Here is a 17,742-nt window from a genome sequence, read left to right as displayed (position 1 = left end):
TATGTTTGCAAGTAGCCAGGTTAACGTTACACTACTTCCTGTTTTGACAGGAAGCTGAGGGATCTTTAAGTGAAGCAGCCCAGACAAATATCAGTGTTTTTGCAGCAATAAATTTGAGGTAAAACAATCAACCAAAAGCAAATCCACCACCAAATTAGGACAGTGAGAAAACCAATTCTTGATTCTGTACGAGAACTGGCCCATTAAATTTGTAATCTTAAAAACCAGATGTTTTTATGAATATTATGATTTTGCTCAAATGATTCTGACCAAAAATTTGCTGATATCTACATTGGATGACCAGCACTTATTGTTTATTCGCTGTCATTTGTCGTTTTTATTCCAGGGAGTTCCCTCTGAATCAGGGAGAGTCTGCATATAAAATGGTCTGCAGTTCTCTGCTTCGTAGGTCAGAAGCTTGTTTATTCTGTCTCCATGGCTACGTTCAGTCCCAACCAAATCGTCCAATTGGCATGCATTAGTCGACACCTCAGAATTGTCATTGTGCAATATTATTTGTCTAAGAGAGGCTGTTTTGAATACATCAGCTCTGGGTTACCCAATTTGCCCAATTGGCATGCATTAGTCTTATTGGCCAATCTAATTTGGCTTTTTTAAAATAGATCATCACTGGGTTATGCAGAAGTGACAACAAATGCTCTGTATACCCCTTACGCATGTTTATTTTTTTGGCTTTTTTATGATAGGACTAGCTATTGGGCCACTACTGAGATTCTACAATTTTCCAAACAAGAGTTAATATATATATATAAAAAAGAAATAAGGGATTGGATAATGTAATTAGGCCTACTTTAATTAGCGATTTAATATTAACAAGACATTCAAAAACAGATAGCAGTCGAGTTTCACTGCTTGATCGGGACTGCTAGCCAGATTTGCACGGACGAGTTTTATTAACGTTCTGCATTGTGCACACTACAGATGCTGCTGCCACTTGCGCCGCTGCCTCCTCCCCTGGAGGACTCAGCAGTACACTTCCTTCCTGTCCCAGCATGCTCTCTGCTACTTCAGCCCAAGAGCAGGCTTCCAGGCTGCACGGCGGTCCCGCCGCAGAGGGGATGCCGGAGCGAATGGGTGTGGAGCCTGGATCGGTGGTGGCTATCAGTGCGGTAGACACTGTCGGAGCCACGCAGAGCCAGGCGACCCCCTCCAAGCGGCGGACCGTCCTGAGCATCTCTCCACCTCCGGAGGACCTGCTGGATGACAGTCGGATGTCCTGCCAGGATGATCTGCTTCCCAACCAGGACTCGGAGCAGAGCGGCAGCATGTGGATGGACGACTCCGTGTCCAACTTCAGCATGGGCAGCAGCAATTCGTACAACGACAATACTGAAGTGCCCAGAAAGTCTCGGAAGAGAACTCCTCGACAGCGGCCGGGGCCCAAGCCCGCGGCCCGGGACGAAGCCGGCATGGACGTGTTCGACGCGGATAGCGCTAAAGCGCCGCACTTTGTTCTTTCACAGCTGGGTTCGGACGCCAAAGTCACACCCAAAGTGAGGTTGGTGACCTTGTCATTTTTGACCTTAAAAATTACTAAATGAAACTCATCATGGAACTGTATGTCAATTCTTTTTTTTCTTTCAAATGTAAATTTGTGTCCCAGTCACATTTTCTTGGTTAAATAAACATAACTTACACTAACAGAAAAAGAAGAAAGAAAAAAATTCTATTTTAGATTTTTAGATTAACAATGTAATCAGTATTCTATTTATTAAAGGAGAAGTCCACTTCCAAAACAAAGATTTACATATAATGTTCTCACCCCCTTGTCATCCAAGATGTTTATGTCGTTCTTTTTTGAGGAAAACATTTCTGCATTTTTCTCCATATAATAGACTGATATGGTGCCCTGAAAAGGCAGTTTAAATGCAGATTCAATCGATCCCAGTCGAGGAAGAAGGGTCTTATCTAGCAAAACGATCAGTTATTTTCATTAAAAATATACAATTTAAATACTTTTTAATCTCAAACATTCGTCTTGTCTTTCTCTCCCTGAACTCTGTGTATTCTGACTCAAGACAGTTAAATTTTGTCGAAAACTCCAATCATATTTTCTCCCTCATCTTCAAAAATCATTTCAAAATCATCCTACATCGCTGCAGAAGTACCAGCCCCGTCTTTGCAAAGTGAACATGCAAAGAAGATCAAACACCCTTAACAAAAAAGGTAAAACAGCGATATAGGACGATTTTGAAGTTGAGGGAGAACATGAGATGGGACAAACACAGTCCAGGCAGAGCAAGACAAGGCGAGTGTTTGGCATTAAAAAGTATATAAATTGTATTATTTTTATTAAAATAACCGATCATTACACTAGATACAGTGATAATTTTGACAGGCATTTTTGATTTAGTCTTAGTCTTTATCTTGAGACTGAAATGCTTAATAGTCTTAGTCACATTTTAGTCATTTGAGTCTTTCGTAGTTTTAGTCTAGTTTTAGTCGACGAAAAGTCATTGCATTTTTGACAACTTTTAGTCATTACTTTTAGTCACACTGCAGTTACCAACATTTATTTTGGTAGCTATTTTAGTCTTCAAACAAAAATAATCATTAATACTTTAGACCAAATCAAAGCTTATGATAAATTTAAATCAAGAATTGAATTTGGGAATAAATGATGACAGTTTTCTCTTTTGGGTGAACTGTCGCTTTAACAGTATGGAAAAAGGAGTTCTTATTATTATATGTGTACTTCTATTGTGTTCATTTATATATATATATATATATATATATATATATATATATATTTATCAGAGGTATCAAACTCAGTTTTGTTCCAACCTTGCTCCAACACACACACAATGCAGTTTTTAATTAAGCCTAAGGGGACTTGATTAGTTGGATCAGGTGTGTTTAATTAGGATTGCATCAAAACTCTGCAGGGGTGCGGCCCTCCTGGACCAGAGTTTGACACCCCAATATATATATCAGGGGTGTCAAAGTCTGGTCCTGGATCTTATTGTGCCTCTTTTTCAAAAATTATAAATATATATATATATATATATATATATATATATATATATATATATATATAGAGCTCATTTTTCAGATACAGTAAGTTTAATTAACATGTAGGCTATACATTTATTTAACATCTTTTGGTTAACATTAATGATAGATAGGTATTTAATTAGGAATGCTGTCCCTTTAAGACAGAAGGCATACATGCAATACTGACACATTCAGTTTTTACCCACCTGTTTATGTTTACTTAAGCCATAACTTACATAATTTACATGAGTTACTCACATTTGGTCTACTGTGTGTGCATTTGAGTACTGAGAACCAATCGTGCACTGTCTGAGAACAGAAGAAGTGGAGCCTGCGCGAGAGAAAGAGCACTTCTGGTGTGTCTATCAACGTGATTCTGCCTATCATTAACTTTAAGTTACATCTGGTGATTCTGTCCCTAACCCTTCAGGTGCTGAGGCCATTGTTTCAGATCCCTATAGCCTATCCCTGTAGCCTATCTCTCCATTATGGCTGCCATACTGAGACTAGACATGCAAACGCCCCTTACCCAGTTGCAATCTAATGAGACGCACATTTTGAAAGAGGACAGTTAGCCTATAGGATGTATTTTCAATGTCCGGTAGTCCTCAAATAACATTCTTGTCCCATATCGTCTTGTTAACGAAGAGACGGCATACGTTTCGTCATACTTTTTATCATCAGATATTGGTTTTAGCTAATAGTTTCTCATCTTCGTCACTTTTGTAAGTTCAAAATCAGGGCACCATATCAGTCCATTATATGGAGAAAAATGCTGAAATGTTTTCCTTAAAAAACATAATTTCTTTACGACTGAAGAAAGAAAGACATGAACATCTTGGATGACAACGGGGTGAGTAAATTATCTGTAAATTGTTGTTTTGGAAGTGGACTTCTCCTTTAAATCCAAGTATGCATCTCATCAAATTAGTGTTTTTAAGCATTTTACATTTATTCCAAAATAACTGGAGGCAACAACAATTGAACAATTTAAGCAGTATGTTATATTTGTGAACGTATGTTCAGCTGTTTTTTAAGGGTAAACTTTCAACTGTTTTTGAATTTTTTGGATCATCAGTCATCAAAGCTCTGTAAATATTGGGCACAGCAGGGTTCGTACAAGGTGCTTGAAGTACTTGAGTTTTTGAAATGTAAGGCCTGAAAAACCCTTGAAAACAGCAACAGTCCTGAAGAGGTACTTGAAATGTGCTTGAATTATTGATAGACAGTGTATCTAGAAAATAAGTGTTTCATTTTGTCAATAAGCACATATCTTTTGATGCAAAATTCACACAATTAAAACAAAAAAATCATACCTTTTACGATTTCAGTTAATCTTAGAAAACAATTGAGCTAAGCATGTAGTAGTACTGACAGTGTCGTGTAAACATGGCTGAAGACACAAAAAGAGGACCAGGTGAATCAAATCAATTGAGTCATTTATGCTGGAACCGCTCCGATTGATTCAAACTTGTGACTTCGATCATTCATTTCAAGCAATTCACTAGCAAAAACCAGATCAAATTAAAAAAGCCATTAATTTTCAAATTTCAACATTGCTTCTGTAACGATATAAAAAAGAACATAGTCACTGGTCAAACTGAGCTTTTCGAAAATTTGAATCAGTTAAGCCATTGTGTCCCAAAAGCATTCACTTTTTCAAAATCATGTATCACAAATCATTTGATTTAGACTGGAATGGGTTTTGTGATCAGCTGTAACAGTCCGACCTCCATTGTTTCGATGCTGGAGCAGGTATGTAAGTTAGACAAGAATATCTCCGATTGAGTGAATGAGGTGTTGTGTTGCTGGATGTAATAATGAACATAGTGGTCGCATAGTGGTCTTATTGTGACTTAACAAAGTGGTTATATCCAAGTGTGTGTTGTTTACTTTTTCAATTAGCCTTCCTGTTAACACCAATATATTGTTCATTCAGACTGATTCACAAATGCGGAAACGCACACAAACACAAGAGGCGGGATTTATCTCATGAACCAATCGCAGCCGATCATAACAAGTCATATCCAATCATATTGCGATGGAGGCATTGCCTCCTCTTACTTGACATTCCCCCATTCATTCTCAGTTACCCCCCATTAAACCCACCGAATGCTTTAGGGAGTCTGTTAAAACTCAGTGGGCTCAGGGGAGGCAAGACGGACCGGGACTTCCGCTGTAACTTCACCCGCTGGTTTTGCTGTTGGATGATGTTTCTTTTAAAAAAAAAAGTGATTTAAAAACTTTTTAACATCATGTTTTGTAATATTTGCATTGTTTTATTTTTGTACTATGAATTTTTTGAGAAGACACTGCCTCGCTTGCCTCCTCAGAGGAAATGCCCGTGCTATATGTATATGTAGTTGCTTTTTTACAGTGCATCAACATTTACTTTTTTATTGTACCTTTAGCTCCCTGGAGGTGTCAAACAATCAGAAGGGGGGGATTCTTTCCATTCAGTACCCGCAGAAGAGTGAAGGGAAGGAGCTGAAGATTTTAGTTCAGCCGGAGACGCAGCACAGAGCACGATACCTCACAGAGGGAAGTAGGGGATCTGTCAAAGACCGTACCCAGCAAGGATTTCCTACAATCAAAGTAAGAATTGAATGCGCATTATATATCTGGACAAATATGCGTTTATGGATAATACAGTTTATGTGGTAATGTTTCTAAATATTGCACATCAGTTAGAGGGAGTCAGTGAACCAGTGGTGCTCCAAGTATTTGTGGCTAACGACGCTGGACGTGTGAAGCCTCATGGGTTTTATCAAGCCTGCAGAGTGACGGGGCGCAACACAACGGCCTGTAAGGAAGTGGATATCGAGGGGACCACAGTTATTGAAGTAAACCTTGAGCCAACCAACTCTATGACTCTAGCGTAAGCATCATTTCATCTGTGGTTTCCGGTGGCAATTACAGTCTCGTTTAGTTAATATGCATTGTTAAAGTAAAATGTGATGTGTCTTGGCAGCGTGGACTGTGTTGGAATATTAAAGCTGAGGAATGCTGATGTTGAAGCTCGTATAGGAGTTGCTGGCTCCAAAAAGAAGAGCACCCGAGCTCGTTTGGCCTTCAGAGTCAACATCCCAAGAGCGGACGGATCTGTCCTAACCCTCCAGGCCCTCTCCTCTCCTATCTTATGTAGTAAGTGCAAAGGATATCAGGGTATTGATTTGATATTAAGGAGTATTAGTTTCCACATTTGTAACTGTATTGTCACATTTTCAGCTCAACCAGCTGGAGTGCCTGAAATACTTAAAAAGAGTCTTCACAGTTGCACTGTCGCAGGAGGAGAGGAAGTCTTTATCATCGGCAAGAACTTTCTCAAAGGAACCAAAGTTCTTTTTCAGGAAAATTCTACAGGTATTGCATGCATGGTGCATCTAACAAGCACTCTAATGCCCTACATGGCAATGATGCAATAGCATTGCATACTTGTGCTGCACTTTGACACATTTCAGAATGCAATGAGACATGAGTTTGCATAGCTAATATGATGAACAATCACATCTGTTTAAATGCATTTGTAGAGTATGTTTTAAACCCAAGTACATTGTTTCCTTCATGTTTTATTTTTAGATGAGAGTGGCTGGCAGGCTGAAGCAGAAATTGACATGGAACTTTTTCATCAGGCAAGTGCAGTACATGCCTGACTGTTTTTAGTTCTGTCGTGTAATGCTTATCATTCATAAATATCTTGTCTTTTCAATGTAATTCAATCCAGAATCATCTAGTGGTGAAGGTTCCCCCATATCACGACCAGACATTGACCTCCCCAGTGTCCGTTGGGATTGCTGTAGTGACAAATGCAGGGAGAACACATGATCTACAGCCTTTTACCTACACTCCTCTAACAGGTTGGTGAAGAGAGGATATGTTTAAGATATCAACAGATAACCAGCTCGGAAGTTCATAAGAGATATTGTGAGAATGTGCTGACTGTAAGCAAAGGGTGTCATTTTTCTTCCTTGGATAGTCCTAGACACACAGTTGGGATTTTATGTTTGGGTGAGGGAGGTAAGGGGCTTGAGCAATCATTTGGGTCAAATTTTAGAGGTGTTGTTAGAGTTTTAGTGGTGGGATAGTGTTTGTCCTGTGGTTGTTTGATGTGAATCAGTTAGGTTATTCATGATGCATATTATTGGGTGAATCAAGCAAAGTTTATCTCATGAATATTAATTTGGTCATGCTTTGTAACTGTCCAGAAGAGTCCTTTTGCGTGGCATAGAATTGGTACATTTGCACCTGAATGTTGTCTGTCAGAACTGTGCTGCAGCTGCTAGTCGAAAAGATAAAAATGGACAGCAATATACGGGAGTACCTTAGGTTAGATTATATGCTGATGTTTTTGTGAATATTGCTTTCAAGTGTAGTCAATTGTTTCTTGTGAAATTTAGTTTTGATGACACTTCTTGATGAGACAATTGCAGAGTATGCAATTGCATTTCTGCACCAGTAGATGGTGCCATCATTCATTATTTTAACTCTTTTCATACAGAGAAAGTTGAAATACCAGTGAAATCAGAACTGCCAGCCACAGTCAAGGCTTGTACCTTTGAAGAGCAGATAAAAGGTGTGGCATTATTAAAAATATTGTCATATTTTGCTGCAATTGCACTTTTAATTTTTTTGATAGACTCTTTGGATCTTTAAAGTTTGAACTCATATGTTTTTGTTTACAGCAATGCAAACTGAGACCAGTTGTCTAAACAATGTCTTAATGTTACCTATGGTCAAACGAGAAGAACCTATGGAAGTTTCTTGCAATGCAGCACCTTCAGACATTTTTAAGGTACTGCCATCCTTTTTTAAATTCAGCTCCAGCTGTATCCTTGGAATCCTTTAGTTTAGGAAGTAAACCAAAGCAAAGTATTGATTTTATGAATGAAAATTCATGAAAATTAACACATTTTCTCATTTTTGCAATACAGCCTGTAGAGGCCCTTAGTTCAACCCAACAAATCTTGGAGATAAGTACTGTCCTTCCCTCTGCCACCAAGTCTTTTCCAAGCCCTGTGGCTCTTCAATCCGTCGACTCCCAACAGCCATCAGCTCAAATATTTACGACTCAAGAAACATTATCCACCATTCAGAAGCAGGACATTCCATCGCCTGCGTCGTTCCAAGTGTCCTTGTCGGAAGACACGACAGTTCTCCAGCCTGTTCCCCCTCAGGTCCCTCAACAGTTCTTGCGTGAAACCCCAGAAACTTTGTCTCCAGAAGACAGCAGTGCAGATGGAAGTGGAATGGTACTGGTGGGCATAGACTCTCGGAATCCTCCATCCCAACGGCCACAGGTTCAGGCGCTTTTGCCCCAGGATGGAGTTGCACAGCTAGAGAGAGCAGTAAGAGAGCTGCAAGCACAACAGCAGCTAAATTCTGTACTTTATAGCCCGACACCGTCTGCAGAGAGCCTTCAGCAACACGTCCAGGAAAACATGAACAGTTTAAGGTTGGGTGGAAATGAGACAACTCTAACAAACCAGCAACAGCAGCAGCAAGAGCAGAATATATTGGAGAATCTTCAGCAACAGCAACAGAAGGCACTTGTGGATCTACAACATCAACAGACAGTCCTTGAAAATTTGCAGCAACATCAGAAGGTCTTGGAAAACCTCCAGCAGCAGGCTCTTGGCAATATTCAGCAGCAGCAAACACACAAAGTTTTGGAGAATCTACAGCATCAACAGCAGCACCACCAGAAAGTCCTTGAGAATATTCAGCAACAAAGTTCTATAGTTACTCTGCAGCATCAAAAAGTTCTCGATAATCTTCAGCAGCAGCAACAGCATCAACAACATTTAGAAACTCTTCAGCATCAGGAAGTATTAGAGAACCTAAAGCAACAATTGGAGTCAGAGCTCTTGCAGACACAGATTCCAATGCAGTGCACACCTAGCTTCGCTAGTGAACAGCAGAGCTCCACACAGACTAATACTCTATCGCAGCCCTCCGAAGGCTTCCTCCAGAACCCGCCCCAGCAGCAACTGCAGCAGCAGACTGCTCTTTTCCAACAGACAGGAGGTCTTATGACCATTCAGACATCAAGTTTTCTGCAGCAGCCTCCATCTCAACCCTCACCTCCTCAGCCACTTTTTCAGGGTCATAACCCCTTGACTGAAACGCAAGACTCACAGACAGTACTCTTTGGAACCACAAAGCCACCACAAGTTCAAGCAACCTTATTTCCTGGAACCATGACAATGCTAACAAGCACCAATCTGCCCACAGATCAGCAGGCTCCTTCTGCCAGCCTGTTTATTGCGCAAAGTGTGCTGCCTAGCCAGCTATCATCTGATAGTAACCAGAACCAGCAGCAGCAACAGATAGCTTTCCTCACGCCCATGCAGACATCTGGAACAGAAGCTCAGACTGTCTCACTCTTCCAGGGACAAGCACAGTTGTCCACCCCAATGGAACAACAACAGTCTCCTCAACAACAACAGATGGCAACACCCCAACAGGCCCCTCTTTTTCCAAACATTGCCACAATATCCCCAAATCAAGCACAGCAGCAACCACAGACAGGCATATTGTTCTGTACCACAACCATTAATCCCCATGATCTGCCCCAGGCTCTGCTATTCAGTGGCCAGAACCAAGCTCCACTAGGAAGTGACCGTCTCCCAGAGAATATCTTTCAGGAGCAGCAACCCATGCAAGTTGTTCCAAGCTCTGAAAATGTTACTGTGAACAACCCTTCAAACCAACCCACCGCCTCAGCAGCCCAGCCAACTCCGAATCCATCAATTATTTTTCCACAAGCCAGTGTTGCCCAACAAGACTCGGCAGAGCCAATGTCTTTTCAAGACCAGAGCACCGTTGTGAGTGACTCGTCTGCCAGTATGCCTTCAACACGGACAGAACTTTTTCAGGACCAGCAACCTATGCAGGTTGTCCCCAGTGCCACCAGCGTAACCCCTGTCTCTCCTACGGACCAACCTTCTGTCAACATTTTTTTGCCTCAGTCAGCAATTTCAGCTCTGCAAGGTGGTGTAGGTGCTCAGGAGTTACCTCCAACTGCCACTGCGGCCACCATCTTTAGTGGACAGAGTGGTGTGGCAGTGGGCGGTCTCCAGAACACCTCATCTTCCGCCCCTCAGCAACCTCCCAGCCAACTCTTTCAGACAGCTATTGGGGGAAATCTCAGCCAACCTGGACAACCAGGACAAGCAGGCATTTTTCTTTTTGAGATTCCCAGTGGTGAGTGCAATTTAGTCAACATGCAATCAGAATTGCAGTCACACTCAAGAGATTGTCTGGAGCAGTGCTTCTCAAACCTGTCTTAGTCCCAACACTACACATTTTGTATGTATTCGTCATCGGACACAACTAATTAAAGTTTTACAGTCTCTGTAAAGTGAGCCGGTCAGTTGAATGAGGTGTTAAATAAGGAAGACAAAATGTTAAGTTGTGGTGAGTCTTCAGGACAGATTTGAGATGCACTGCTCTGGAGGTTGATTCCGGATCAAAACTGCTCTTCAGAAGTGTATTCTTTTACTTTGAGATTCCAAGTTGCAAGTGCTATTATGTCAACAGAATTGCAATTTTAGCAAATAACAGTAACACTGGGACATGCTCAGATGCTTTGGAAGGTGATTTTGTCCTTGACCTAGTCCAGGGGTGTCCAAATTTAGTTCTGGAGTTCTTAGTTCTGCCACTGTCCTGCAGAGTTCAGCTTCATCTTGCCTCAAGACACCTGCCTAGAAATTTTTAGTATGCCTAGTAGGACCTTGAATACCTTGTTCAGGTGTGTCTAAGTGGGGTCGGAGCTAAACTCTGCAGGACACCAGCCAGGAGCAGAATTGGGCATCATTGACCTTGTCCCAGTCAATAAATCTCTTAAGTGCAGGGGTGCCCAAACTCAGTCCTGGAGGGCCGGTGTCCTGTAGAATTAAGCACCAACTTGCCTCATCACACCTGCCTAAAAGTTTCTAGCATGCCTAGTAAGAACTGGATTAGCTGGTTCAGGTGTGTCTAATTGGGGTTGGAGCTAAACTCTGCAGGAAACCGGCCCTCCAAGACAGAGTTTGGGCACTGCTACTTAAGTGAGTAGTTCTCCACTGTGGAATGCAAACATTTTACAATCCAGCAAATTCCTGATGGTCTAGGCCAGGGGTGTCTAAACTCAGTCTTGAAGGGCCACTGTCCTACCTGGAAATTTCTAGTATGCTTAGTAAGACCTTGATTAGCTGATTTAGGTGTTTAATTGGGGTTGGAGCCAAATTCTGAAGGAGGCCCTCCAGGAGCAGGATTTGACATCACTGACCTAGTCCCTGTCAAAAACTCTCTTCAGTGCAGGGGAGCCCAAACTGGGTCCTGGAAGGCCAATGTCCTGCAAAGTGTAGCTCCAGCTTGCCTCAACACACCTGCCTGGAAGTTTCTAGCATGCCTAGTAAGAGCTTGATTAGCTGGTTCAGGTGTGTATAATTGGGCTCAGAACTAAACTCTGCAGGACACTGGCCCTTCAAGACCGAGTTTGGGTTCTGGCATTGGAGTAGTCCTCCACTGTGGAATGCAAATATTTTACAATCCAGCAAATTCCTGATGGTCTAGGCCAGGGGTGTCCAAACTCAAGGCCACTGTCCTGCAGAGTTTAGCTCCAGCCGTGGCTCTCCAGGAGCAGGATTGGACACCCCTGGTCTAACTTTTATTTCTCTTGCAATAATGTGCACACCTTCAGTCTACCTGAGCCTAAAAAAGCCTGTTCTCTCTTTTACTAGAATGTGGACCGCTAATGAATTCTCCTGGTCCGTCATTGTCAGATCAGCTTGTTACCATGGGCCATCCTGGATCGGATCAGTCCCAGCTTCAAACTAGTGCGCAGATTCACCCCTTACTGGACCAGTCCAACAACCTCGAAGATAAGATAGACGAACTTCTGGAACGTTTTCAGGAGCAGGGAAAGACTCTCCCTAGGGATTTCTTGGACCATTAAAGATAAGTAGTCATAAACCTCAATCCAGTAGACCACCGTCCACACTGCTTGTCGATGTTTCTTTACATCTCGTGTCTCGTGTAGGTATTATCTAATCTTGGGGGGCGTCTCACTTGGGGGGTCTTCACTTGTATCTATGTTTCTGAAAGCTTGTAATGTGTTGTTTTGGCGGGACTTGTTACGTATGGATCTCGCCACAGCTCCTTTTCTTGATGGACATAAAAGGGTCCACTTCATTGAGGCCACTGTTTGGCATGTCAACATATCATGTGACCCATTAAGCCATTAAGTATATTGGCACTTTGCTACTTTGTATTGTGTTCTCTTGACTTCCACTTGAATCTTGTCCATTTATTGCCATCATTAATCTGTTTTCCAGTAGAAACCAACCTAGTTCAACATAAATTCAAAAACTGTTGCCGTTGAGATACTAATACATTGTGAATGAATTTGAAATATATTTAGCACTTTAGGGAGCTTCTCCCTTTTAGCTTTGTAACCCATATGTGTCTACCTGGCTATCAAAGCTTTTCATGTTTTGATAGTCGTAATGCTTTTCTAAAAACGTGTTTGTGTTTCATTACTCTTCAGTGTCTCTTTTCAGATTCTAGCCTATTTTATGAGCCATGTTTTTTATGTGTTTGAACGTTTGACATGTTCATCTAATCTCTCCATTTTCACGTAACGTTTAAAGTCGAGATGCTCTGTGTGTAAATCACTCCTCCCCTTCCCCTCTCTTTTAGTTTTGTTTTATTTAATTTTATTTAAACGATCAAGAGGTCCAACTTGTAGACATGAATTCCTATCAGGGATGTGAAAATGTGCAACATTGCCGTTGAGATATGTGAACAGATTGTATTATCATCCACCAGAGCGTCTACAATGTGTGTTCGTGTGCTCGGCAGAAAGACGTGGAGCACGTTTGTACTATATAAGATGCAGCTACGTTCAACGATTTCGAATTATATGTGGTTCATGGAGATTTATTCGAATAAGCACAAGCTCGGGAAGCGGATTTGTCGTGGTGGTGCGTTTAAGAGATAGTTCAGCCGAATATGAAAATCAATATTTACGCCATTCCAAACTGGTGTGACCTTCTTTCAACTGTGGTGCTCAAAAAACATTAAACTGAAGATGTTTTTTGTCTTCGTGAGGAATGCATTGAGAGTTACCCTGGAAATTCTGGATGCGTTCCTCACGTCAGCATCTGAAAACTTGGGATATTCTGCACTTTTAACAAGTTTTTTTTGACTTGGTCATACAGATTTTGAATGGAATGACACGAGCAGGATATTTATTGCCGACGTGAACCGTCACAACTACGAGGGTGTTTTTTGGGCAGCTTAAATGGAAGTTAGGTCCATGTATTTTCTTGAGGGTTTAAGAAGGGATTGGTTTGTATTCACCTCTGCAAGTTACAATAAACCTCATCTACGATCAGAGTCGAGGCTCAGTTAAAACCAGATAAATTCCCAAGTTTTAAAACAAGCTATGATGAAGACTGCTTCATACCATCACTGCACGACAATCTCATCATACACGTTTTTAAAACGATCTTTCGGAAAACACGAAAGCTTGTATCAGTCATGCGTCCTAACTGGAAGATTTCTCTACAAGCAATGGTCAGAATGAAAAATAAATGGGTTGATGTTGACCGAATGCTGCTGCATTTTGTCATAACTGATACTAATTGGTTGTTTACATCAGTCTTGATTTAAAAAAAAAAAAGCTGTTAATTATTCGTTATAACTCATTGTCGTTGTCACACCCTCGCTGAGGAGGTCTGTTGCTCTGATATTTGATTAAATCACATTTATTTGACATTTGACTTGTTCGTAAACACATGCAGTCTTTTAAAAACCATTTTTAAGACAACATCAATGTACTCTATTCTAAGAAGCAGCTTTTGCATTGACAATATTCTCATGCAAACTTAATGTGAGGTAGTTCTATTTAAAATCTTCATAAACATCTTTGCTTTCATAAGTCAGTTATTTTTACATCACCTTCTCTTGCCTTTGTATTCTTTTAAGTATGCTTTATGTAAAATTTGCATAATTACTATTGTAAATAGTAGATTGGCTGTTTTAAGTGTGCTGTTCCTTTGTGAGGTAGCAGTTTGTTAAAAGCGTGCTCTCTTTGTAGTAAAAACATAATATCTCACCTGCAAGTGAGGCGTACATACAGTATTTTTGTAAGACTGAATTTCGAAATGTACTATGTACATTTTAAACATTTTAAAAGTGAATTGTCCCTTCTGCAGTACTGTACTTCATATGTCAATATTCAGAGCGGTGGAATGATGGTTTTTGTCCCCCATCACTGTGTTACAAAATGGAGATTGTTATTTGTTTGGTAAGTGAAATTCAATTACAAAACAATTACAAAAAGACTGGTTTTGGGTGTGGGTGAATCTCACACAGACTAATAGTGTTTTTTTTTTTTTTTTTTTTTTTCACATTCCACCCCAAAATTCTAAAGAAAAAAATCTAAATTGAGTTCTCGTTATTGTAAGACGAAACGATTCTTAATTTAAATCCTAAATGGCTGTTACAGTTGTTTTGTTAAATGACAGATTTTTGAGAGGGAAAAACTTTTTTTGATTTTGGGGTGAAATATGACTTGGATATTTCTTTGTGAGATGCATAGGCTAATGTCCTGGAACTTTGTTCCACGCAAAGCCATAAAAAATTAAAAACTCTGAAATCAGAGTGTAAGAATGTGTGTGTTTTACCTCATGCTGTAGGACATATAGATTCACACTACATCTAACCTAAGGACCAATTAAGAAGAAAAAAAAAACGTTTTCTCAAAACAAGGCAGCAAAATCAATGTCTTTTGATTATTAATCATTTGTCCATTGTGTTTTTTGGTACTGATGCTCCAGCTTACGTCAAAATCATACTGTATGTATTATGAACAAAAATATATTTCTGCACAAATCCGTCATTAACGTTTATTTCATCATATTGTGCTTTTTGATTGAAAGTACTTTGTGCCTTTGCAAGCCTTTCCTCTTACTTCTAAAGGACCTTTGTATATACTTAGATGTTGGGATTACTAGTTCTTAATCCAGAAGTAAAAGACTACCGTTTTTTTGTTTGTTTGTTTGTTTTTAATTGACATCGGTCAAATTGTCATTAACCAGTCTGTCGGTGTAGTCTCAAATACATCTGAACATTTATATCATGAAACTGCTATGCAGCCTCAACTCACTTATTTTATTTAAAATGTCGTCATTCTCATCCACTGGTGGTTAGCCTCTTGAAATTTGTACGATCAAGGTGTAAGGTTAAAGAAGGTTATTGATCTCACTGATAACTGATTTTTTTTGTTTGTTTGTTTGGCCAGGTGTTTGAAGAGTTTTTGTTAGCGAATGCTAAATTAAAAATGGTTTGAAGAGCGCTTAACCCAATCACCAGCAGTTATTTGTGCTTTTTTTTAATTTGATGTGAAAGGTGTATTTTGAATGCACTCTTTTTACACGTTTTGGAATTTCGTTTGCTTTCGTTTGATGTGATTAACGTCCAATGCTTTTAAAGTTGTCGCAGGACGGTGGTTCTCAACCCCCCTTTATTAATTATGAGTATTTTCAAAAACTGCATAACAAGTAATTAAAGAGATGATTTAAAATTGGTAATTTTTGTTCGCAGGAACAAATTTCTATAGGTTTCGGTGAAAAATAGAGTTGTCATTTTGGCACACTGCATGTGTCAATTTATTTATTGTTAACGTTTTTATAACTTGCTTTAAATAAATCATCTATTTGCCCCTTTGGAAGTTTACTGTCGCCCCCTGGTGGCCCCTGGTTGAGAACCACTGTTACAGGGATAACCGTTCACTCATGAGTGTGTAAGAATGACATTCAGTATCGTGAAGAAACGTGAACTAATGACATTTGACGTAAATAAACGTATTTTGCTTTAATCAGTACATTTGTATACTCCTGCAGTTATATTTCTGTAAGATGTGCTGCTATATGAATAAAGATAGATATGAAGTTCTTTCCCTTGTGTCTTGTATGTTTTATGGAAATTATGCACTACCAGTCAAAAGTTTTTGAACAGTAAGTCTCTTCTGCTTGACAAGCCTGCATTTAATTGATCCAAAGCACAGCAAAAACAGTAAAATTTTGAAATATTTTTACTGTTGTAGGATTACAAATTTAAGAATCTGTTGAAAATATGCTGATCCTATGTTCTGACATAGCATCACAATAAAACTAAGGTAAAGTACATTGTATTTAACATTTAAGGTAAATATGAGGTTATCAGACAAATGATTCTCTCAAGCAAAGTTTGTAGCAAGATGTCCCTGCCAGTTCCTGTTCTTTTATTGTAAGTCAAATGAGCCAGATTACTGAGATGTTCACCTTTTGTTTGTAATGGCTCTCGGTGCCTCTGCCCAGTCTTTGAGTAGTTATGATGATTGGATTAGGACTGGTGTAAATGGGGCACTTGGCTACACTTGAGTACTTCATCTGCATGCTTTGTTTAGGATCGTCACCCAGGTGCTTTGTCTACATTTTAGGGGACTGCCCCCTAAATGTATATAAACTACAATGTATCACTGCCTTAGTCAGACTTTTGAGGACTGCAGAGCTACGCAGCGCATTCTCAATAAAGAATTCTGCTGAAGATACCCAAGAGTCTCCTGGTCTTCGCTTCTGAGTTTCCAACACTGTTTAAAATAACTGCTTTCTATTTGAATGTATATTAAAATGTAATTTATTCCTGTGATCAAAGCTGAATTTTCAGCATCATTACTCCAGTCTTCAGTGTCACATGATTTTTCAGAAATCATTCTAATATGCTGATTTGCTGCTAGAGAAAATTTTTATTATTTTATTTTTTTTTTTTATTAGAAAAATCCAAAGATCAGCATTTATCTGAAATAAAAAGCTTTTGTAACATTATACACTATACTATTCAAAAGCTTGGAAGTCAGTATAATTTTATTTATTTATTAATTATAGAAATTAATACTTTTATTTAGAATGCTTTAAATTGATCAGAAGTGATGATAAAGACATTTATAATGTTACAAAAGATTTCGATTTAAGATAAATGCTGTTGTTCTGAACTTTCTATTCATTAAAGAAACCTAAAAAATTCTACTCAGCTGTTTTCAACAACAACAATAATAATAATGTTTTTTTGTGCAGCAATTGTGTGACTGGAGTAATGATGCTAAAAATTCAGCTTTGAAATCGCAGGAATAAATTACATTTTAAAATATATTAAAATAGGAAACAGGTATTTAAATAGTAAAAAAAAAAATCAAAATTTTACTGTTTTTGCTGTACTTTGGCTCAAATAAATGCAGGCTTGGTGAGCAGAAGAGACTTTTAATGAAAAAAAGTACATATAAAATACTTTTAATGAAAAAAGTATTTATAAATGAATATTATTTATTAATGAATATATATATATATATATAGTTAATATTTTTTATTACATATATTTTAAGTGTTTTATTTTATTTGTAAATAAAAAAATGTTAACAACTGGACTTTTCTGATCATATTACCTAAAATGTGTAATGTAGCGGATTACGTTACTAACTGCATTGTGCCATGTAATTTGGAATCAGTAACGGACTGTAGTTTGTAAGTAATCTACACTGTGTGTGTATTTCATATCAATGACAGATATATATATAAAAAGAGAAGAGGTTGGTTAATGTATTCTGGTAAGTTTCCATTTTTAAGAAAACAATAATATTCGTCAGAGTCCTGTCAGTCAGTCCACACCCTGCTGCGTTTTGATACGCCCGGTGTGACGTCATCA

General features: G+C 39.2%; 1 protein-coding gene across 4 annotated transcripts in view; it reads left to right on the top strand.

The window, feature by feature from the left end:
• Positions 1-15,957, top strand: part of nfat5a (nuclear factor of activated T cells 5a) — a 29,829-nt gene extending 13,872 nt beyond the window's left edge. The window contains exons 2-14 of one of the 4 annotated variants that reach the window (XM_051098962.1): positions 51-118; positions 347-409; positions 943-1,519; positions 5,427-5,610; positions 5,703-5,893; positions 5,987-6,159; positions 6,244-6,378; positions 6,595-6,647; positions 6,740-6,872; positions 7,514-7,588; positions 7,698-7,807; positions 7,947-10,218; positions 11,739-15,957. In XM_051098962.1, coding sequence (XP_050954919.1) covers positions 1,014-1,519; positions 5,427-5,610; positions 5,703-5,893; positions 5,987-6,159; positions 6,244-6,378; positions 6,595-6,647; positions 6,740-6,872; positions 7,514-7,588; positions 7,698-7,807; positions 7,947-10,218; positions 11,739-11,953 — 4,047 coding nt within the window. In that variant the 5' untranslated portion in view covers positions 51-118; positions 347-409; positions 943-1,013 and the 3' untranslated portion in view covers positions 11,954-15,957. Of the gene's footprint in view, positions 1-50; positions 410-942; positions 1,520-5,426; positions 5,611-5,702; positions 5,894-5,986; positions 6,160-6,243; positions 6,379-6,594; positions 6,648-6,739; positions 6,873-7,513; positions 7,589-7,697; positions 7,808-7,946; positions 10,219-11,738 lie in introns of all 4 variants that reach the window. The other 3 variants (XM_051098963.1, XM_051098964.1, XM_051098961.1) reach the window with 3 other exon arrangements.
• Positions 15,958-17,742: the final 1,785 nt, after the last annotated feature.

This window comes from Labeo rohita, chromosome 25, assembly GCF_022985175.1.
Source record: "Labeo rohita strain BAU-BD-2019 chromosome 25, IGBB_LRoh.1.0, whole genome shotgun sequence".
Classification (NCBI taxonomy): Eukaryota; Metazoa; Chordata; class Actinopteri; order Cypriniformes; family Cyprinidae; genus Labeo; species Labeo rohita.
The sequence above is the reverse complement of the archived record's forward strand: the minus strand, read 5'-3'. Positions and strand labels throughout refer to the sequence as shown.